General features: G+C 44.3%; 1 protein-coding gene across 1 annotated transcript in view; it reads left to right on the top strand.

Annotated features, from left to right (window-relative positions):
* The window catches only part of TECTA (tectorin alpha), a 271,389-nt gene that overhangs the window by 194,196 nt on the left and 53,402 nt on the right, over positions 1 to 23,791 (top strand). Inside the window, exons 16-18 of the mRNA XM_056544773.1 lie at positions 5,154 to 5,440; positions 16,508 to 16,788; positions 23,568 to 23,678. Of these exons, the coding sequence (XP_056400748.1) occupies positions 5,154 to 5,440; positions 16,508 to 16,788; positions 23,568 to 23,678 (679 nt within the window). The remainder of the gene's footprint in view (positions 1 to 5,153; positions 5,441 to 16,507; positions 16,789 to 23,567; positions 23,679 to 23,791) is intronic.

The following is a 23,791-nucleotide window of genomic DNA, read 5'->3' as shown; positions in this document are numbered from 1 at the left end:
ATACAACTCTATGGCAGAGCCAGAGCGCTGCCTTCAGCAATCTCCAGCTCCGCCATAGAGTTGTATTGAGGGGGTGTGTCGGCCGCCACTTCATGCGGTGGTCGACACCCGCTCTCTGGCCAGCGAGCCGGGGCCCTGTACAGGAGATCGCGGGGGGCCCCAGTGGTCAGACCCCCAACGATCTGAAACTTAACCCCTATCCTCAGGATAGGGGATAAGATTTTCAGCATTGGACTACTCCTTTAAGCATTAATAACTCTGGGATACTTTTACTTATGAATTTGATTCTGAGATAGTTTTTTCATGACATATTTTACTTTAACATAGTGGTAAATTTTCGTTGATACTTTCATAATTTCTTGGTGGAAAATTCCAAAATTTCATGAAAAATTGAAAAATGTTGCTTTTTTTTTTACTTTGAAGCTCTTTGCTTGTAAGGAAAATAGACATACCAAATAATTTATACATTGATTCATATATACAATATATTTACTTTATGCTTGCATCATAAAGTTGACATGTTTTTACTTTTGGAAGACATCAAAGGGCTTCAAAGTTCAGCAGCAATTTTCAAATTTTTCACAAAAAATGTAAAAATCTGAATTTTTCAGGGAACAGTTCAGTTTTTAAGTGGATTTGAAGGGCCTTCCTATTAGAAATATGTGACCACATTATAAAAAATGCACCCCTCAAAGTATTCAAAATGACATTCAAAAAGTGTGTTAACCCTTTAGATGTTTCACAGGAATAGTAGAAAAGTGAAGGAGAAAATTCAAAATCTAAATATTTTACACTCGCATATTCTTGTAGACCCAGTTTTTGAATTTTTACAAGGTAAAAGGAGAGAAATCCCCCCAAAAATTTGTAACCCAATTTCTCTCGAGTAAGGAAATACCTCATATGTGTATGTAAAGTGTTCTGCGGGCGCAGGAGAGGAAATTTGGGGAGTGAGTTTGGGAGTGAGTTTTTCTGAAATGGTTTTTGGGGGGCATGTCACATTTTGGAAGCCCCTATGGTACCAGAACAGCAAAAACAACAACAAAAACTAACATGGCATACTATTTTGGAAACTACACCCTCAAGGTACATAACAAGGGGTACAATGAGCCTTAACACCCCATTTTTTTTTCACTAAAATGCTGGTTTTCCCCCAAATTTACTATTTTTAGAAGGGTTAGTAGGATAAAATGCCCCCCAAAATGTGTTACTCCATGTCTTCTGAGAATGGCAATACCCCATATGTGGATGTAAAGTTCTCTGCGGGCGCACTACAATGCTCAGAAGAGAAGGAGCGCCATTGAGCTTTTGGAGAGAGAATTTGGTTACGTGAGGGGTGTAGTTTCCAAAATGGGGTCACATGTGGGGGGGGGGGGTCCACTGTTCTGGCTCCATATAAGCTTTGTAAACACACATGGCCTTCAGTTTCGGACACATTCTCTCTCCAAAAGTCCACTGATGCTCCTTCTCTTCTGAGCATTGTAGTTTGCCCACAGAGCACTTTATATCCACATATGGGTTATTTCCATACTCAGAAGAAATGGGACTACAAATTTTGGAGGGCTTTTTTCCTATTTTGAAAAATTTGGAAAAATGAAAAATGTAGGGTAACAATAGCATTTTAGTGAAATATTTTTTTTCTTCATTTTCACATCCAACTTTAACAAAAATTTGTCAAACACATGTGGGGTGTTAAGGCTCATTATACCCCTTGTTACGTTTGTGGAGTTTCCACAATGGGGTCACACATGGGGTATTTATTGTTTTTGGTTTATGTCAGAAGCACTGTAAAATCAGCCACCCCTTTGCAAATCACCAATTTAGACCTCAAATGTATGTGGTGTGCTCTCACTTCTGAGCCATGTTGTGAGCCCTCAGATATGGGGTATTTCCATACTCAGCAGAATTTGACTTACACATTTTGAGGGTCTTTTTTTTCCCTTTTACCCCTTGTGAAAATTAAAAGTATGGGGCAACACCAGCATGTTAGTGTAAAAATAAAAACATTTTTACACTAACATGCTGGTGTAGACCCCAACTTTTCCTTTTTAAAAGGGGTAAAAGGAAAAAAAAGCCCCCCAAAATTTGTAGCGCAATTTCTCCCAAGTACGGAAATACCCCATATGTAGCACTAAACTGTTGCCTTGAAATATGACAGGGCTCAAAAAGCGAGAGAGTCCCATGCTCATTTCAGGCCCAAATTGGGGATTTGCATCCGCCACCAAAATACCCTACGGCAGTGTTTCCCAAACAGAATATCTCCAAAACTCCCAGCATGCCTTGACAGTCAGTGGCTGTCTGGCAATACTGGGAGTTGTTGTTTTTCAACAGCTGGAGGCTCTGTTTTGGAAACAGTGCCATACAAGACGTTTTTTTTTTTTTATTGGGGGGGGGATGACGACTGTGTAAGAGTATATGTTGTGTTTTACTTTTTATTTTGTGTAGGTGTAGTGTAGTGTTTTTAGGGTACATTCACACGGGCAGTGGTTTACAGTGAGTTTCTTGCTGGGAGTTTGAGCTGCAGTGGAAAATTTGCCGCATCTCAAACTTGCAGCAGAAAACTCACTGTAAACCCCCGCCCATGTGAATGTACACATCGGGGGGAGGGGGGTCAAACCTTCAGCTGTTGCAAAACTAGAACTCCCAGCATGTACGGTCTCTCAATGCATGCTGGGAGTTGTATTTTTCGCAACAGCTGGAGGCACACTGGTTGCGAAACACTGAGTTAGGACACAAACTCTGTTTCACAATCAGTGTGCCTTCAGCTGTTGCAAAACTGCAACTCTCAGCATACCATTGACAAACGAAGGGCATGCTGAGAGTTGTAGTTTTTCAACAGCTGGATCCACACTTTTTCATAACTGCTGCATAACTACATCCCCCAGCATGCACAGACTACCAAAGGGCATGCTGGGAGTTGTATAACTACCAGCATGCCCTTTGGCTGTGCATGCTGAGATCTCTTGATGAGCAACATCCGCCTGGACCGCCGCTGCTGCTGCCACTGCTCCTGCTGCTCCTGTCCGCCGTCGCCACTTCTGAGGGGACCCCCGCCGAGCCAGGTAAATGTAGGAGACCTCCGCTGACCCCGATCACCACCCATCAGGGTAGTGATTAGTCGGTCATTCCGACAGATCAATCACGTGATCGTGAGGTGGCATCCATGCCACCTCACTCCTGCTGGATAAGGGGGAAAAGGGGGGGGGGGGTCGGGTCTCATGCCCCCCCCCCCCCAGTGGTTTACATGGGGTGCCTGCTGAATGATTTCAGCAGGCATCACGCTCCTGTCCCCGCCCAGCGAGCAGCAAGGACCGGATTTCCACCGGCTTACAGGTGCCAGGACGTCAGGTCGTACCCATACTTCCATGGTCCTTAAGGGGTTAAAGGGGTACTCTACTGGATAAAATTTTCTTTTAAATCAACTGGTGCCAGAAAGTTAAACAGATTTGTAAATTACTTCTATTAAAAAATCACAATCCTTTCAGTACTTATCAGCTGCTAAATACTACAGAGGAAGTTATTTTCTTTTTAAATTTCCTTTCTGTCTCTGACAACATGCTCTCTGCTGACACCTCTGTCCCTTTTAGGAATTGTCCAGAGTAGGAGCAAATCCCCATAGCAAACCTCTCTCACTCGGCACATTTCCAGACATGGACAGGGGTGTCAGCAGAGAGCATGTTGTCAGACAGAAAGGAAATTCAAAAACAAAAGAATTTCCACTGTAGTATACATCATCTAAAAAGTACTGGAAGGATTGTAATTTTTTAATAGAAGGAATTTACAAATCTGTTTAACTTTCTGGCACCATTTGATTTAAAAGAAAATGTTTTCCAGTGGAGTATTATTTTATTGGCCTCAGGATGAGTCTACTTGTTCTACGTTGTTAACAGGTTAAAAAATCTCAAGGCTTTAAGTACTTGTCAGGTGCTTTATGCACTGATTCAAGTTCTGTTGTCTTTCCAGTCAGACACTATGCTCACTGCAGCCATCTCTGTGCATGACAGGAACTGTTTAGTGCATTAGCAAATCCCCAGAGCAAACCTCTCCTGCTCTGGACAGTTCCTGACAGGGACAGAGGTGGCAGCAGAGACCACTGTGGTCTAACTAAATAGACTACAGAACCTCCTCCAGGGTATACAGGGTACAGAAGTATTTTGCAACCTGTAAACCTTTCTGTCACCAATTGATTTGAACAGGGAAGGAGGCACAATATGTGACAATATGGGCCCACCCCTCTGTCCAACTGCCTAGAAGCCATAGTTACTGATTAGTTATCGAATGTCTCGCCAACTGATGGCGGTTGTTAGCTGTAGTATGTCCTAAACAGCCAACACCAGCCATGCTTGCGGCCGGCTAAGCTTCTAAATCTGCTCCACACTTTTTCTAATGCTACCATGATGTAAAAGTAAATGATGGGGTGTTGAGGGGTTTGATAATATCTTAGCTGATATATAAACATGTAACATTACATGCCAAAAGCCAGTGTTGAAAAACTTTTAGGTCCTCCTGAGAACACTTGTTTTGATTTCTGGCAGATGCATTATAGTCATAGAGACCTGATGATCCTACATACATACACAAAACTGCCAGTATTCCAGCCAGGTTAGTCACAGACATTCTTGCATTTGCTAAAGAGGGAGGTCATGGCATCATACGGGTATGATTGCAGTACTCTGACCATTGGAGCCCCCACAATATAAAGAATGGGGTTCCAGAGGCTCCCATTGAAATAAAACCATACGTGCATGCACACTGCCACTTAATTCATATGCTATTTGACTGCTAAAGATAGCTGAGTGCTTCACTTGGCTAACTTTGGCTGTCTCATAGCAAGTGAATTTATCCACACGGTGCATGTCCAACCACTTCTCACTTCTGTTGGGAGCTCCTAGAATGCTGCTCTTGGATTATGGGGTGTTCCAGCGGTCGCACCTCCTGCAATCACATCCTTAGCCCATATTCTGTGGATATAGGATAAGTGTTAATGGTTACATTACTCCTTTATATTGGCTTGGTAGAAGCTTTCACAAAAATCAGATATCAGGGGATACCTTGTTAGTAAAAAAAAGTTCAGCCAGTAGTAGTCCTATCATGGTAGACAACATTATAAAATGTGTAACTTTAAAAAACCCTTTACTCTTTTGTTACTATTATAGGTAAATGGAACACAAGTGACAGTCCCTTTCGTTACTGGACTTTCAACTAAAATATACAGCAGTGAGGGATTTTTGGTGATTGACACAAGCCCTGACATTCAGATTCACTACAATGGATTCAACATCATCAAAATTTCCATCAGTGAGAGACTTCAAAACAAAGTCTGTGGTCTTTGTGGCAACTTTAATGGAGATTTAACTGACGATTATGTCACTTTAAGGGGAAAACCTGTAGTAAGCAGCGTAGTGCTGGCACAAAGCTGGAAAACCAACGGCATGCAAAAAAGGTTTGTAGTGCATTTAGTATGTGGCAGACTTGTATGAGTTGCTTATAGATCTGTAATATTTTCAATAAGACTGCAGTAGCTGCAGTAAACTTAAGCTTTAGGAGTTTTACAATTTACAGTTTAGTTTGTGAACCCTTCATAAATTTCTGCCTAAATTTGACATAAATCTACATCTGATTTTCACGAAAGTCGTAAAAAGAAGATGAAAAAAACCTTATCAAACAAATGAGTCAAAAATATTAGACCTGTTAGTTTTTTTTATTGAGGAAAATGTTGAAAAATCACATATATGTGAGAGGCAAAAGTGTAAGAACCTTTTGGATTAGCAAATACATTTTTATGCTTATAAGACTTGAAAAGGTTACAAAACAATCCCTAAAGTGTTTGGAATCCACTATTGCACAGTCAGACAGATTGTGTGCAAATGGAGGATATTTGTCTATTGCTACCCTCTCTAAGAGATGTTGACAAACAAAGATCTTGCCAAGAACGAGGGTAGATACAGAGAAGGTAGAGGATCGTGCAACACCAATAGGAACATTTGACAGATATACATTAAAGGGGTACTCTGGTGGAAAACTTTTTTTTTTAATCAACTGGTGCCAGAAAGTTAAACAGATTTGTAAATTACTTCTATTAAAAAATCTTAATCCTTCCAGTACTTATGAGCTGCTAAATACTACAGAGGAAATTATTTTCTTTTTGGAACACAGTGCTCTCTGCTCTGCTGACATCACGAGCACAGTGCTCTCTGCTGACATCTCTGTCCATTTTAGGAACTGTCCAGGGCAGCATATGTTTGCTATGGGGATTTTCACCTACTCTGGACAGTTTTTAAAATGGCCACAGATGTCAGCAGAGAGCACTGTGCTCGTGATTCAGCAGAGAGCTCTGTGTTCCAAAAAGAAAAGAATTTCCTCTGTAGTGTTCAGCAGCTAATAAGTACTGGAGGGATTAAGATTTTTTAATAGAAGTAATTTACAAATCTGTTTAACTTTCTGGCACCAGTTGATTAAAAAAAAAAAAAGTTTTCCACCGGAGTACCCCTTTAATGTATATGTAGAAATATATACTCATGTTTCTTCCACTTTATTCACACTCCATACTCCTTTTCTATCTTCTACCTTGCTTGGTTGAATTTGACGAACATGCATCTTTTTTTTTTAACTATGTTATGTTTTTGAGTTCACCACTAGGAAGAGCAAGGCAAGCGGTCGGCGCTATAGCTATCGTTGGTGCGCGTGGATTAGGAAGACGCTAAACAAAAATAGTCTGTATAACAAGATTGCAAAGAGAAAGTCACTGCTCTTCAAAAAGAACATTGCTGCCTGTCTGCAGTATGCAAAGGATCACTTGGACAGTCAAAAGGCTTTTGGAACAAGAAAAAAAATATGCCCATGAATCTCAAGAGAATGTGGCACAGACCCTAAGCACGTTGTTCTTCCAAAGATTGGCTAAAGTAGAGTAGAGTTAAAATTGAATGGCCAAGTCAAAGTTCTGTCCAATCCTTAAAGGGGTACTCCAGTGGAAAACATTTCTTTTTTAAAACTACTGGTGCCAGAAAGTTAAACAGATTTGTAAATTACTTCTATTAAAAAATCTTTACAGTACTTTTAAGCAGCTGTATGCTACAGAGGAAATTCTTTTCTTATTTAATTTCTTTTTTGTCTGGTCCATAGTGCTCTCTGCTGACCCCTTTAATACAATAAAAAGGTTGTGAAAGGACCTGAAGTGATAGGTTCACAGGGCAGAAACCCACCCAGATAACAGAGTTGAAGCTGTTCTTTTGTGGAGAAATGGACTAAAATTCCTCCAAGCTAATGTTCAGTCAGAAATTACCAAAAAGATTAGATAAAAATTAGATCTAATTTTCATAAAGGTTAGATAAAGGGTAATTAAATGCACTAGGGGTTATACTAGAACAATGGGGTTCATATACATTTTCCACTCACAGATATGTGATATTGGATGATTTTTCTTAGATCAAAGTCTATTATTTTTCACTTCTTTGTTTGATTTGGTTCTCTATATCTACCTGTAGGACTTTATAAAAATCTAATGCAGATTTAGGTCAGATTTGTGCAAAAATATAGAAAATTCAGAAGCGTTCACAATCTTTTAAGCACCACTGTAAATGGGGAAACTCTTCCAAGCACCACTGTATCTTTATGGTTCTTTTAAAGAAGTAACTAAGTTGAAACGCTGTATTCATATATCTATAACTACATGAATCTTTTTACTCAAAAAGGACAAACAGATAAACTTATACCAGCCTACTATATATTGTCTTCTGGTCTCTGGAATGTGAATTCCCATCTACATTAGGGATGAGCGAATTGAATCTGATGAATCCAAATTCATTACGAATTTCAGGAAGAATTTGATTTGCAACAAATGCGAATAGCTTCATTAAACTCCATTTAGTGCGGTACAGGCTCCAGGGGCCGGGCATCTAAAAGGGTGGATCCACATGTAAGGACATGGGGCAAGGAGTCCTGGGAAGGGAGGAACCCTGAATCAACTGCAGCATGCAGCCTATCAGCAGCCAGCCACCCCTGTGATGTCACAACCCTATATAATTGGCAGCCATCTTGCGGCCAGTCACATCAGCATTCTATTACATAGAGAGAGGGACAGACAGCAGTGTGTGTTGCACAGAAAAGCTTTTTTACAGCAGCGATTCATCTCAAGCCCAAATCCAGCCTAAAAGCACTGATAGGGAAGAGAGTGAGATTGACAGAGAAAGTGCAATTTTGGGTGTAGCACACAGCGACTGTGTGCTTCTGTACTGGTGTGTACAACAACTGAAAAGCTAATAGTAGCCAGCCATTTAGGGTGAGCAGAGCATTAAAAGCGTTTTGTCCTCTATTAAGTGTAATCTGTGCGTACATCTAAGTAGTGTACCATTTTGTTCCTGTTAAAGTCTTAAGGGCCTAGATACTGTGAAAGGCCAGCCAAAAGTACACACCTGCTGGTGTTGTAGACAAATACTGTTTTAAGCACACTGGAGCATATTGTACTCCCCTCATAAGTGCATACCACGTATGTACATCTAAGGTATGTACCATTTTGTTTCTGTTAAAGGCTTAAGGGCCTAGATACTGTGAAAGGCCAGCCAAAAGGACACACCTGCTAGTGTTGTAGACGAATACTGTTTTAAGCGTAGTGGCGCATATTGTACCCCTCTCGTATATGCACTAAGTATGTCAAGAGGAGAAGTGCCACTACATGCACAGAGGAGTGGCAGAGGCCTAAATTCATCAGGCAGAGGTCGCAGCAGGCTAGGGGCAAGTGGCAGCAGGAGTCACAGCGAGAGGCCTGAGCTCCCGGTATCAGCTAGCGGTCGTGTCTCGACCAGCAACCCATGTGCTGTCATCTATTGGTTAACATGGTAATCCACTTCATCACAGGTGACATCTGACACCCCCCAGTCAACAGTTGGTGGGTTCCTCAGACACAACCCTCAGTTGGCATGGCCCGGTTGCCTTTGTCCTATGCTGTTCCCTCTCCCACAGAAGTATCTTATGCTGTGGGTTCAGCTCCACTATTTAGTGAGGAGGATCTACTAGAGGACTGTCAGCAGCTACTGCCCAGCCAAGAATGGAGAAGACATCCGCTGCTTTCTCCGCTAGGCAGGCAAGTAGTGATGAGGAGATTGGCGGGGGAGGTGGTGTGGCGAGTGTTCAGGCTCCTGAAGCTGACACTGTTGAAGAACCTGAGGAGGACATAAGGGATGTGCAGACACAGCTCGATGATGATGAAGCAGATCACACTTGGGAGCCGGGTGCAGAAGGGGCTTCATCATTATCAAGAGAAGATTATTGCAGGTTGCCCATGAGGCAGCAGCTGAGCCAGCAAGGTGGTAGCATGGTTGGCAGTCATCATGGTGGCAGAAGTGGAAAGTCTGCAGCCAAATATGCCTGGGGTAGACCACCTGCTTCACGGCAGTTTACCTTCCCGGGAGGTAGTAAAACAGGGGTTCCTGGAGTCGGCGGCAGTAGCAGTCAATCAGTGCAGACTGTTGGTGGGAAAATCAGCTACTCTGCGGTGTGTCAGTTTTACATCAAGCATCTGGAGGATGTAAACCTGCCCACATGCAAGATGTGTCAGCCGAAGGGGAAACGTGGCCAGGGTCCCAATGTTGGCACCACGGCCTTGCATCAACATATGCAGCGTCACCATAAAGCAGCCTGGGAGAACCGTGGCTCCGATGTGGTGGCCCAGCCTGCTGCATCACCCAGTGGCACATCGCTACTTGTTTCAGCCAGCCATGGCTCCACAACCTCAGCCGAAGGGAGCTGTATGTCATACCCTCCTTCTGTCGCTCCAGATGCTCCTGCTTTTCCTTCTTCGAGCCAGTCATTCTGCCAGCAATCCATCGGCAAAGCCATGTCCAAGAGACAACAGTATGCGCCCACTCATCCTATGACGCAGAAGCTGAATGTGCTCCCGTCCAAGTTGCTGGTGCTGCAGTCCCTCCCTTTTCACCGAGGTGAAGAGTCCCAAGCCTTCATTTCTTTGCGAAGAAGGCAGCACATGCCCTGCACAATTTTGTGGAACAGAAGGTTGTCCAGTCCTTGAGCCTGTCAGTGTGTACAAAAGTCCATGGCAGCACCGATATGTGAAGCTGTAACTACAGTCAGGGACAATACACGTCCTTTACGGCCCACTTGGTGAATGTGGTTCCTGCACAGCCACAACAGCGACTTGGACAGGTGACGCCGCTTCTGCCTTGACGCTTTCAGGCCATTGGTCGGGTGACAGTATGCGCCTCCGCCTCCTCGTTCTCTACCGTGTCCTCAGCCTCCACTGCACGGACAAGTCTCAGTGCCCCTCCAGCATACCATGTGTGCAGGGCACGGTGGTGTCAAGCTGTTCTTCACATGGTTTGCCTTGGCGAACTGAGTCACACAGGTGAGGAACTGCTGAAAGTCAATCATCAAGAAATCGAATCATGGCTTACTCCATGAAAACTGGCAATGGGAACCATGGTGGCCGACAACGGGAAGACAAGGAAGCCTGAGGCATACGCCCTGCATGGCACACGTGTTCAATCTGGTTGTCAAGCGGTACCTGAAGTGTTCCCCCCATCTCCAGGATGTCCAAACAATGGAAAGGAAACTTTGCATGCACTTTAGCCACTCGTACACAGCAAAGCACATCCTCCTTTAGCTGCAGCGTTTGAACGGCATCCCCCAACATAGTCTGATTTGCGACGTTTCCACACGTTGGAATTCCACCCTCCATAGGTTAGACAGACTATGCGAACAGAGAAAAGCCATCACCGATTTCTTGATGATCCAATCGGATAGGGGAACTACCCGGTATAACTTCAATGTCAACCAGTGGCAGCTCATACGTGACACCTGACGTTTGCTCAGGCCCTTTGAGGAAGCCACCTTATTAGTCAGTCGCCAGGATTACGGGATGTCATTCCACTGCTTCGTTTACTGCAACATGTGTTGGAAACGATGACTGGTCAGGGCACTGGTGAAGTGGCACCTACATCTCACGGCCACATGAGCCCTGTGGGGGCTGAACTGGAGGAGGGGGAGGAGGGGCACAGTGGAGCACAGTTTAAGTTTTAGGAGATGTGCGGTTTTTCTTTTCATCTGACAGGAGTGGAGGAGCAGGAGCAGTCAGAGGAGCTAGAGGGTTATATAAGGAAGGCGAGACAGAGGACCCAGACACACTGTGGCAGTATGCAGTGGCGATGGAGGTAAGTAGTCCCTCTGAGTCACTTGCACAAATGGCACAATGCATGCTCACTTGCTTGTGTAGTGACCGCTGAATTGTCACATTCGGCAACAGGGTGACTTGTGGCTCTTCACCCTATTGGATCCTCAGTACCAGCACAAAATGGGGGCGTTTTTTATACTCACTGAGAGGGAGGACAAACTGACCTACTACAGAGACATCCTACATAGTTAGTTGGCCTATCTGCGCCATCGTCCATCCTCTCGCAGGCCCTCTGTTCTCACCTTCCACTGCCATGGCTGCAGGGGAGGGGGGGGGGTGGCAGGAACAGTACCAGCTCCATCAGCAGCAGCCTGAGTCTACAGTCGCAGATGAGTAGTTTTCTTCCCCTGCATAGTGAAGCAACTCATCAGCAGCAGGTAGACCTGGAGCTGGACCTGAACCAGCAGGTGGTGGCATACCTTGAAATGACCATGCTGCTGGACTTCTGGGCAGCCAAACTTGATTTGTGGCCACAACTAGCAGAGCTTGCCCTAGAAAAGCTGTCCTGCATGGCCAGTAATGTGCCATCAGAGCAGGTGTTTAGTGCAGTGGGGGCCATAGTAACCCCAAGGAGAACTCATCTGTCCACGAAAAATGTGGAGAGACTGACCTTTTGTGAATATGAATCATGCATGGATCAGTCAGGATTTCCACTCACCAATGCCTGATGCATCAGAGCAGATTGACTGTGGCACCACACCAACATTTCACAAATATGGATAGTTCAAAACATATTTAGGTTGCTGCTCCCCAGTTACAGACATTCCTCAGCATCAGATCACAAGTAAGTATTGAGGATATGCATTAGCTATAACCTTACTTTTCTTAGGATAAAATTTATGTACCCACCAAGTATTGATGTAATGCAAAGACCTTTAAAAGGTGGAAGGGAGCATCGCAGGACGCACCCGCATGTGAGTACAGGCCCGTCCCTTACCATGCTCCTCTGGCACCTCCTCCACTGTGTCTCAGCTCCCACGCACGTGTCCCCATCTCCTAGGGTGCGCGCGTGCCGGAGCTCTGAAATTTAAAGGGCCAGTACGCCCATAATTATGTGTAACACCTGACACTACTCTCTAAGTCTCTGCACCTCCCACACTTCTCTGTCGGAACTTCAGTGCCATTTGCCTGAGAGAAAGCGTTCCCATTGCCTTTTTTGCCATTCCCATGTGTCCTGACCTTCCTGTTATGTTTTTTGACTACCAACCTTTGCCGCCTTCCTTGACCTTCTGCTACGTTTGACTACGCTACAGCCTTATCCTTCGGTACCTCGCCTTGCCCAGTTACCTGTGTGGTCGAGCCGTGTCGGGGGTAGCGACCTGGGTGTTACCTGCCGCAGCAAGCCCATCCTGCCTTGCGGTGGGCTCTGGTGAAAACCAGCGGCACCGTAGACTCCGCTCCCAGATACATTCCTCCGGGAAAAACTTGCGTATCTCCTCGTATGAAACTCTGAGTCTTGGAATGGGGACATTGTTCTCTTCTGGCCAGCCATCCTGGTATTCGTAAGTCCCTATAACTCATCTCCAGACATTATTGGTGGCCAACTTTGAAAAAGGATGTTGTTGATTTTGTTCGGTCCTGCTCAGTCTGTGCCCGGGACAAGACTCCCCGATCCAAGCCAGCAGGTCTGCTTCAGCCCTTGCCAGTTCCTGAGCTTCCTTGGTCTGATATTGCCATGGATTTCATTACAGACCTTCCATCTTCCCATGGTAATAGTGTCTCATGGCTGGTAGTGGATCGATTTTCTAAAATGGCTCATTTTGTACCGCTACCTGGCCTTCCATCAGCGCCACAGCTTGCCAAACTTTTTCTTCATCATATCTTTCATTTGCATGTACTCCCTTACCATATTGTTTCTGACCGAGGGGTTTAGTTCATCTCTAAATTATGGCGGGCCCTATGCTCACATCTACAAATTAAGTTGGATTTCTCCTCGGCTTACCATCCACAATCCAATGGACTGGTCGAGAGGTTGAATCAGGTTTTGGGGGACTATCTACGCCATTTTATTTCTGCATGTCAAGATGACTGGGTCGATCTGCGACCTTTGGCAGAATTCTCCTACAACCACAAGGATTCCGATTCCACAGGTGCTTCTCCCTTCTTTGTGGTCTATGGACTTCACCCTCGTCCTCCTCATCCTTTGTCCTCTTCTTCTGGAGTTTCTGCTGTAGATGAACAACTACGTAATTTTTCTTCCATCTGGCAAAAGGCACGTCTTTCACTTCTTCAGGCTACTTCTCGCATGAAATTTCAGGCATACAAGAAGAGACGTCCTCCTCCTGAATATTCTCCTGGTGACAAAGTCTGGCTATCTACTAAATATATCGGTTTCATGACACCCAGTTATAAACTAGGTCCTCGTTATTTGGGTCCCTATAAAGTCAAGAAACAGCTCAATCCTGTGGATTATTCCCTCGATCTTCCCTCCTCTCTCCGGATCCCGAATTCTTTCCATGTTTCCCTCCAGAAACCAGCCATCTTCAACCGTTTTTCTCAAAGGGACATCTCTCCTTCCGTTCAAAGACCTTCTCAAGAAATTCCTGAGGAGGTCAAAAGGAGACCAAAAGGGCGGGGGGGTACTGTTACTGCTTGCGCTCCGGTCGCACGCGTCGGCCATGAGCGCATTGTCCCTGCGCATTGTCCCTGCTCCCGGCGGGGCCAGGATTCGCATCGCGGGACGCGCCCGCATGCGAGTCCTGGCCCGTCACTTACCACGCTCCTCTGCCACCTCCTCCATTGTGTCCGGCGTGCGTGTCCCCATCTCCTAGGGCACGCGCGCGCCAGAGCTCTGAAGTTGAAAGCACCAGTACGCCCTTAATTTATGTGTAACACCTGACACTACTCTATAAGTCCCTCCACACTTCTCTGCCAGATCTTCAGTGCCATTTTCCTGAGAGAAAGCGTTCCCATTGCCTGTTTTGCCATTCCCGTGTATCCTGACCTTCCTGCTACGTTTTTTGACTACCAACCTTTGCCGCCTTCCTTGACCTTCTACTACGTTTAACTACGCAACAGCCTTATCCTTCGGTACCTCACCTTGCCCAGTTACCTGTGTGGTCGAGCCGTGTCGGGGGTAGCGACCTGGGTGTCGCCTGCCGCAGCAAGCCCATCCTGCCTTCAGCGGGCTCTGGTAAAAACCAGCAGCACCGTAGACTCCGCTCCCCGATTCGGCCCGAGTCATCTGCCACACAGGTGGAGGATCCACTTCCAGCTTCGTGACAGCCTACATCCAGGTGCGTGACAAACGTACGGTCCATTGTAACCCGTGAGGGTGAAAACTTCCCTTCTTGGCAAGTGTTACTGGCCCTAAAAAGGGCGGCCCCACACAGGAACCTCTCCCTATTTCCACCTACAAACACTGCCATTTTACAGGGTTTTTAGGTGGAAATAGGGAGAGTTTTCTGTGTGGGGCTACCCTTTTTAAGGCGAGTAACACTTGTCAAGAAAGGAATTAATGATGCGAGAGTAGGGCCCTACAGGGGAAGTTTTTACCCCCACAGGTTACAATGAACCATATGTTGTTCCCTTCCACCTTTTAGAGGTCTTTGCATCACATCAATACTTGGTGGTGTAGGTGGCACGTGCTGATTTTTGCACACCTTTCCCTTTGTTTGATTAAAAAAAAGTTTGGGTACATACATTTTATCCTAAGAATATTATTAAAAGTTAAGTTTTACGTAATGTATATCCTCAACACTTACTTGTGCACACTAACACTTTTACAAAAGAGACCATTTTCTTCTGCCTACCTGCCTCAGCTACTATTCTGATTCTGCCACCCGCCTGATGCCACAAATCTGATGCCAAGTTCTCCTTTTTTTCACCCACCTTCTTCACCAGGTACTGGTATTGCCATCCATCACCCCACGATGTCACCGGGTCACTTTCAGAACTCCTGATGCTGCTGATGCCATCACCAGGCTGTCTCATACTGCATCCATATGTTCTCCTCATGCTGCTGCCACCTTCAGGCTGTCTCATTCTGCAACAATATGGTCTCCTCATGCTTCTGCCACCTCCAGGCTGTGTCATTCAGCCACTATATGGTCTCTTTATGCTTCCGCCAACTCCAGGCTGTGTCATACAGCCACTATATGGTCTGATCTTGCTGCCGCCAACTCCAGGCTGTGTCATTCAGCCACTATATGGTCTCCTCATGCTGCCGCCAACTACAGGCTGTGTCATTCAGCCACTATATGGTCTACTCATGCTTCCGCCACCTCCAGGCTGTGTCACTGTACTGCCATGTGGTCTCCTCATGCTGCTGGCACATTAAATAAAACTTTTTAGGTTCATCTTTTTGAAATCTTCAGTTTAAATGTTAAAAAATATCCTTAATCTTTTCAATTGTGAGGCCCAATGGCCTCGTCAGCCTGTTGCCACCTCCAGGCTGTGTCATTCAGCCACTATATGGTCTCCTCATGCTGCCGCCACCTCCATGATGTGTCATTCAGCCACTATATGGTCTCCTAATGCTTCTGTCACCTCCATGCTGTGTCATTCAGGCACTATATGGTCTCCTCATGCTGCTGCCACCTCCATGCTGTGTCATTCAGCCACTATATGGTCTTCTCATACTGATGCCACCTCCAGACTCTGTTATTGTGCCGTTCTGCCACAGTGATTCTAATAGCGACTCCTCTAATCTGCATGTCATACTGAATAACAGTATTATTTCACTAACCCAGCACACACCATATGCGTGTTACAGCAAGGCAAAGTGTTCTACACCCCTATTGAGGCTCTCTGTAAGCCAGAAATAGCTGTTTTTAATACAGATTCTCCATGAACAGTTTCAGAATGAACCAAATTTTTTGGGAAAATTTGTCAAATCAGGCAAATCGAATTTTTCTAAAATTTGCTCATCTCTAAACTACATCTCAGACAGGACTGACCATCAGCCCATACATTCTGCACATTTCTCTTGTCATTACTGAAGGTGACAAAAATGACTCTGATGACCTGAGCACCTCAAGCTTATACCTGGTACCTGGATCTATAAAAAAAAAAAAAAAAAGGCTACTGAACAGATTGTATCTTTATTGAGTGTTTATTGATTCAGCAACTTAGTACTATTTAGCCAACTGTCTTTCTGCCCTGCTGATGTTAGAATATTTTGATGCAATTTATTTGCAGTTACAAGTTTAGTGAATTTCATTTAAATACTATTACACAAAAGGGTTGCAGCAGCACTAAATATTGTTACTATTTTATTACTATTTTTTATGCACTATAGCATGTAAATGCAACAATCAAGAACATAAAATAAAAAAGTAATTGCAGAAGAAGTTGTTAATGGAGACACTTTTTTTTTTCTTTTTTTAGCTGCAATGAACTTCAGTACTCTCAGTATGCCTCCACTTGTGACAATGTCCAAATCCAGAAGCTTCAAAGCGATGGATATTGCCTGAAACTCACTGATATGAAAGGCTTCTTCCAGCCATGTTATGGTCTGTTGGATCCGGTTCCTTTTTATGAATCTTGTTTTCTGGATGGATGCTACAACAATAAGAAGATTCAGTTATGTGGTTCTTTAGCTGCCTATGGAGAAGCATGCCGATCATTTGGAATTCTAAGCACAGAGTGGATTGAGAAGGAGAATTGCTGTAAGTCTGAATTATGTTTTTATGTCATTTGGAAATGACTTTGGTTAACATATACAGGCTGTAAAAGTGGACAGACATTGAAGGGGTACTCCACCCCTAGACATCTTATCCCCTATCCAATGGATAAGGGATAAGATGTCTGATCACAGGGGTCCCTCCGCTGGGGACCCCCACGATCTCCCTGCTATACCCGGCATTCGTTTAGAGCATCGGGTGAAGTGCTAGAGACTCGTGACATCACAGCCGTGTCCCGCTCGTGATGTCACTGCCACGCCCCCTCAATGCAAGTCTATGGGAGGGGGCATGACGGCTATCATGCCCCCTCTAATAGACTTGCATTGAGAGGGTATGACCATGATGTCAGGAGCCTCCGCCCCACATCGCCAAGTCATCCGGCAAAGTTTGCTTTTTGCATTGGATGTCCGGGGTGCCGCAGCTAAGATCGTGGGGGGTCCTACTGCTCCTTTGAATAGGGATAAGATGTCTAGGGGTGGAGCACCCCTTTATGTCAAACTGGTCTATGTGTGACCTCTTAGATCCATCACATGACAGATCTGTCACAGTAAACTGTGCCTTACACTGTAGATAGAACTTGTAACATAACATGAGGGTATGTACTGTATTGATAAAGCAGTACAGCTAGTTATGTTGTACAAAACTCTGTGAAATTCAGATGCAGCATTAAGATATATATCATATATAAATATCAATCATGCTGCATTTATCTGTGCATTACAATAGGGGACACCCGAGGTTAAACTTTATACAGATTTCCACCCTGGTTTCACAGTGTATTATTTATGGTATGTGTGATGTTGACCTTAGAAGTATGCAATATTGAGAAAAAACTGTGACTAACTGTTGGCTTGCAGGGCTGAGGTAACAAAGATGAAATCTGTTTATTCTCTGTGTTTGCATCCCTGCGTTTCTTTTAGGTGCCTACGTTTTTTTTTTCACACTCCAAAACATACTGAGGATATATTGTACGCCACATTGTGAACAGGGCCAATGTGATAACCTTTGCAGAGTATTAAAAATGTCAGCCCTATAAAAAAAATATATAGAATAAATAAGATTAAAAATACTGGAGAGGGCAAGACTATCCTGACAACCATAAAAACCAAGGGGGAGATTTATCAAAACCTGTCAAGAGGAAAAGTTGCTGAGTTGCCCATAGCAACCAATCAGCTTGCTTCTTTCATTTTCAAAAAACTCTAAAATTTTAATGAAGCGATCTGATTGGTTGCTATGGGCATCTCAGCAACTTTACCTCTTGACAGGTTTTGATAAATCTTCCCCCAAGTTTTTGGTTGCAATGATAAATCGCTTACATTCCTGCGACCAATAATGTCAAAGTTTATTACTAATACACAGATTAAACTAGTACATACTGTATACATTGATTAAAGGGGATAGGAGATAAATATCTGATCGGGGAGGAGGGGGAAGGAGATAACCTCTGGGACCCCCGCGATCCTCCGAATGAGGCCTGATAATTGACTGATCCCAACAACAGACAGGTTTAGCTCACTATCCACAGGATAGAGGATTAGTGGTTGATTGTGGGGTCAGCCCTCTCGGACCGCCATATCCAGAACTTCTCACCTAGCATCTATTTTTTCTGTTTCCTCTGGATCGCTTCTGTAACTTGTGACCTCTCATGCCAAGACCCTTTTCACCAAATAATTATTTTGGTGGGCAGCCAGCTGTGGGAAGTATCCGGATTCCAAACTTCTTCCTTTCAAGAACTATGGAGGCCACTCCATAGGAATAAAGCATGAAAAGAATCTCTATCGGGGGCTGCAAGTTCAGGGAACACTCAAACAGATGAAGTATCCAGTTCAAATGAACTTTATTAGCAGAATAAACTGATTACACATTTTGGGGTTTAGCCCCTTCATCAAGTTCATGGAAACTTTCAATGCAGAAGTTTTATTTGTTCCCTTATTTATACTTCAGATCTGTGTCTCTGCATAATGCTGTCTCTGAGCTCTACAGGCAGTTAATTCCTCCTCATAGCTTGATTTTTGCTCTAATATGCATGTTCAGCTGTGAGACCTTATAAAGACAGGGGTGTGTGTTTCCAAATCCTATCCAATCAGCTGAATTTACCACAGGTGACTCCAATCATGGTGTAGAAACGTCCCTAAGAGGATCAAGAGACATGGGAGGCTCCCAAGCTAAATTTTAAGTGTCAGAACAAAGAGTCCATGCTAATTTCCTTTTTAATAAATTTACAAAAAAAAATTGCAATTCTTTTCTTACATTTTCATTATTGGGTATTGAGTGCAGGTCGATGAGTGAAAACCTAAACTATTTACATTTCAGGTCAAGACCTTAATATAATGAGAAAAAAGTGAGAGTCTAAAGACTTTACAAATGCATCACAAATAAACGCAGTCTATGAGAGAGATTTATCAAAACCTGTCCAGAGGAAAAGATGCTGAGTTGCCCATATCAGATCGCTTCTTTCATTTTTAAAAAGGCCTGTGAAAAATTAAAGATGCAATCTGATTGGTTGCTATGGGCAACTCAGCAACTTTTCCTCTGGACAGGTTTTGATAAATCTCCCCTTATATGTTTAACATTGAACATTAATTTTCTTTTTCAAGCTGATTGGCCTTTTGTACAACAGTGAGGAAGGGGAGCTGGGAGGATTTATTATCCCAAGGTCAAAAGTTTTACCCTATCCACATAATGGGGGATAACTAGTTGAGTGGTTGGAATTTGTCAGTTGGGACCACCACCGATATAGAGTTTATTTGTTCCCTAATAGAGATGTCGCGAATTGTTCGTCGGTGAACAGTTCCCGGCGAACTTAGCATGTTCGCGTTCGCATCGCCGGGCGAACATATGTGAAGTTCGATTCGCCCCCTATACTTTAACATTGCGGTAAACTTTGACCCTGTGAGTCAGCAGACACATTACAGCCAATCAACAGCAGTCCCTCCCTTCCAGACCCTCCTACCTCCTGCACGGATGCCATTTTACCTTCATTCGGCATGCTGCAGGCTTAGAAAGTGGAGGGTCAGAGAAGCTGCTCTTGCTGTATAGGGAAAGCGATAGCTAGGTTGCTGCTAGGTGGTGTACTCAGGGTCCACTTTACTCCTAAAGCACTAGTCTAACATCTGTTTTAAGGACAGCACTCAAAAAAGCCCTTTTTAGGGCTCAAATATCAGTCCGTGTGTCTTGCAACAGCTGGAGGCACCCTGGTTGGGAGGGAACTGCTGGTTAAAAGGGGTACTCCAGTGTAAAACTTAAGTTCCTTCAAGCAACTAACTACAGTATTAAAAGGGCTATAAGTTCAGTCCGTGTGTCTTGCAACTACTGGAGGCACCCTGGTTGGGGACCTCTGCTTAAAAGGGGAACTCCGCTGGCAACCTTTTTTGCTCATTGTCACACTAGTGCAAATCACATTTGGTGTGCCAGTTGTTCAAATAAAAAAAATACCTTTTTTGGCTGTGAAATAAAACCAGTGCTGCCTAAAGGGGGGCTCTAACTATGTGCTGCCTAATATGGGGGAATCTATTTGCTGCCTAAAGGGGGATCTAAATATGTGCTGCCTAAAGGGGGCTCTATGTGCTGCATAAAGGGGGGGCTCTAACTATGTGCTGCCTAATATGGGGGAATCTATGTGCTGCCTAAAGGGGGGATCTAAATATATGCTGCCTAAAAGGGGGCTCTATGTGCTGCCTAAAGGGAGGCTCTAACTATGTGCTGCCTAATATGGGGGAATCTATGTGCTGCCTAAAGGGGGGCTCTTTGTGCTGCCTAAAGGGGGGCCCTAACTATGTGCTGCCTAACATGGGTAATCTATGTGCTGCCTAAAGGGGGGATCTAACTATGTGATCCTAAAGGGGGGATCTAACTATGTGCTGCCTAAAGGGAGGCTCTACCTATGTGCTGCCTAAAGGGGGCTCTATGTGCTGTCTAAAGGGAGGCTCTAACTATGTGCTGCCTAAAATGGGGGAATCTATGTGCTGCCTAAAGGGGGGATATAAATATGTGATGCCTAAAGGGGGGCTCTATGGGCTGCCTAAAGGGGGCTAAAGCACGTTATTTCAAAGAATTTAGGAATAATAGGTGATTTATGCCCTTTGTGGATTAAAACCAGACTCTGCATCAACTATGTAATTTTCCATGGGAGTTTTGCCATGGATACCCCTCCAGCACTCCACAGTCCAGGTATTAGTCCCCTTGAAACAACTTTTAAATCACTATTGTGGCCTGAAAGAGTCCCTGTGGGTTTTAAAATTTGCCTGCCCATTGAAGTCAATGGTGGGTCACCCGGTTCGCTGGTTCGCGAACATTTGCGGAAGTTCGCCGTTCGTGAACCGAAAATTTTATGTTCGCAACATCACTATTCCCTAAATGAATAGAGTAGCAGTGCGCATACCCAGCCAGCATTCATTTTAATTTTCTATGAGGCTTTCCATTATTCATGTGCGCTCATCAGAACAATAGCCCTCTGGTTTTGGGATTGGTAGGGATTACAGCATACTGACCCCACTGATCGGCTAGTCATCCCTTATCCTGTGGATAGTGGGAACAATTTAGATCTTAAAATAACCCCTTTAAGCAACAGCAAGATTTATTATTATGGTATGTGTTATATTCATTTTACACCTTGTGAAAGTATCTACAATAAGGTGATTGGCTAAAAGAAGTCTTAAAATGTTACAGATTGTCAATACCGTGTGCTATAATTTTGGTGCAAAATATTGGTATACAGTTAGCCTACCAAGAAGTGGCATAAGGAAGATAGTGTCATATATCAGGCAATATGCTTCATATGTAAACACAGCAAGTACCATGACATTATATGAAAGGACATCTGCAGCGTTACAAACACTTATCCCCTATCCTCAAGATAGGGGATGTGTTTGATCGCGGGGGGTCCGAACGCTGGGGCCCCCGGCGATCTCCTGTACGGGGCCGCGGCGCTCCCGTGCAGGGGATAAGTGTAATGCTGCTGCAGTTGTCCTTTAAATTACTTTATAACACTGCCCTATCCTAGATGGATGCAAGTTATATCACTAGTGATGAGCCTAACAGGTTTTGAGGGGGTACTCAGCCGAAAAACTTTGTGGTGAGGGTGTGATGCAGGGAAGATGTAATTGCCCTAAGGGCAGATGGCATTAACCCTTGTATTCGTGATACTAGGGCGTGGTTTATCTTCTACACCCGAAGGAATACCGCTGGATCCTGGACTAGGCACGGGGGCAAATAATGACTCCGATACCAAGTTACGGAACAATGGCAGCTTTACTGAGTCAGACAGGTTTAACAGTCTATACAGCTTGGCTATACAGCCAGTGTACAGAGGTGACCAGTGACTTCAGAGACCTAAGGGCTTGATGGGACTTATAGTGGACTTGGACAATTTGGATGCAGGCTACGCTGACTTGAGACAGAATGACTTGGACTGACTTGACTATGACATACTATTACTGACTTCACCCCTTCTGTAGCTTACCAGGCTTTGACTTGACCTGTGGGGAAATGGTCTTGAGAATCCATTGCTGTTTGACAGGCTTTAGGCCTCCTTTGGACACCAGACACACAACTAGGACTTGACCTCACTGTTCCTCAGCAAAGACTAAGAGAGAGAGAGAGAGCAGAGGCTCCACTCAGGGCTTATATGGGGGAGACTCTGTGCGGTCCCATAGGTAATCCATAGTTCACATGGTCACTGATACCTCACTGGATTACAATCACATTACAACAGGTTAATCACATGTCAACTGTTCTTAAAACTATAATGCATTTTATATACAATACACAGCATAACATAGGCATAGAAGCACAGGAACAAGGGGAACAGGTGCAGGGGGGCCCAGGGGACACTGTATGGAGGCTGCCTGACAGGGCAGTAAGGGTACAAGGGTGCACCTCCTGTACTGGGCTACCACAACATATTATCCCCTATCCAAAGAATAGGTGATAAGATGTCTGATTGCGGGGGTTCCCACCCCAGTCATCCGTGCACAGAGCGAACTCCGCTCTGTGCCGGATGACTGGTGACTACAGCTGCGAGGCCACTGCCATTCATGTCTATGGGAGGAGGCATGACGGCTACGTACTAGCCGTCACACCCCCTCCTATACACATGAATGAAGGGGGCATGGCTTGACGTCACGAATACAGAAGCTCCAAGCTTCCATTTTCCGGATGCCGCCGCTGCTGAGCTGGAGATCACGGGGTCCCCAGCGGCGGAACCACCGCGATTAGACATCTTATCCCCTATCCTTTATATATAAGATGTTTTTTGGAGGAGTACCCCTTTAAGCTTCCCCTGACTCCTTCCCTGTGCTACTTGGTCATAAACCTTCCTGAAAGCCTTATCGGATTTTTCCATTATTTCAGTACATTTTCCTAGCCATCCACATTTTTTTTTTTTTGGGGGGGGGGGGGGGAATGTGGGCTTTATTTGTATGTATTTTATTATGTGTCTCGAAAATATGCTCCTTTGTTTCCTTTATAATTAAATAATGAATTAACACGTATCTCTTTCGATTCTTTAGTGTTGTGCTACTCTGTTGTCTGCTTAATAAAATAAAAGCATCCTTGTCTGACTGTTAAATTACTTTCTGCCAGTATACACCTAATGCCACCTTTTGGTTCACTTACTTTATACAAATAAGTCTCTCCCATTGTGTTAACATGGGCTTGAAATGTTGACTACTAGTTCTGTCTAAAACAACTAAAATATAGTTGTTATGTAAAATAATAATTTTTTATATAGGCTTATATTGTTCTGTACATGTTTTCAATTGTAGCAGGAGTGATTGAAGACCCTTGTGTAGGTGCAGACTGCCCAAACAGAAGCTGTGAAGTGGACAACGGAGGAGAGCTTTGTGGCTGCATGGACCCACCGGTTTATGGAAATGGTATAAGCATTAAATTTAATTACTAGGCCTATAGGGTGCACTCCCACATTGGGGTTCCACAAAAAACATAACCTTATTAAGAATAATTCAATAAGCGGGTTCATGCTGGGTTG

This window comes from Hyla sarda, chromosome 10 (assembly GCF_029499605.1).
Source record: "Hyla sarda isolate aHylSar1 chromosome 10, aHylSar1.hap1, whole genome shotgun sequence".
In the NCBI taxonomy this organism is placed as follows: Eukaryota; Metazoa; Chordata; class Amphibia; order Anura; family Hylidae; genus Hyla; species Hyla sarda.
This window is presented reverse-complemented; position numbering and strand designations above follow the sequence as displayed.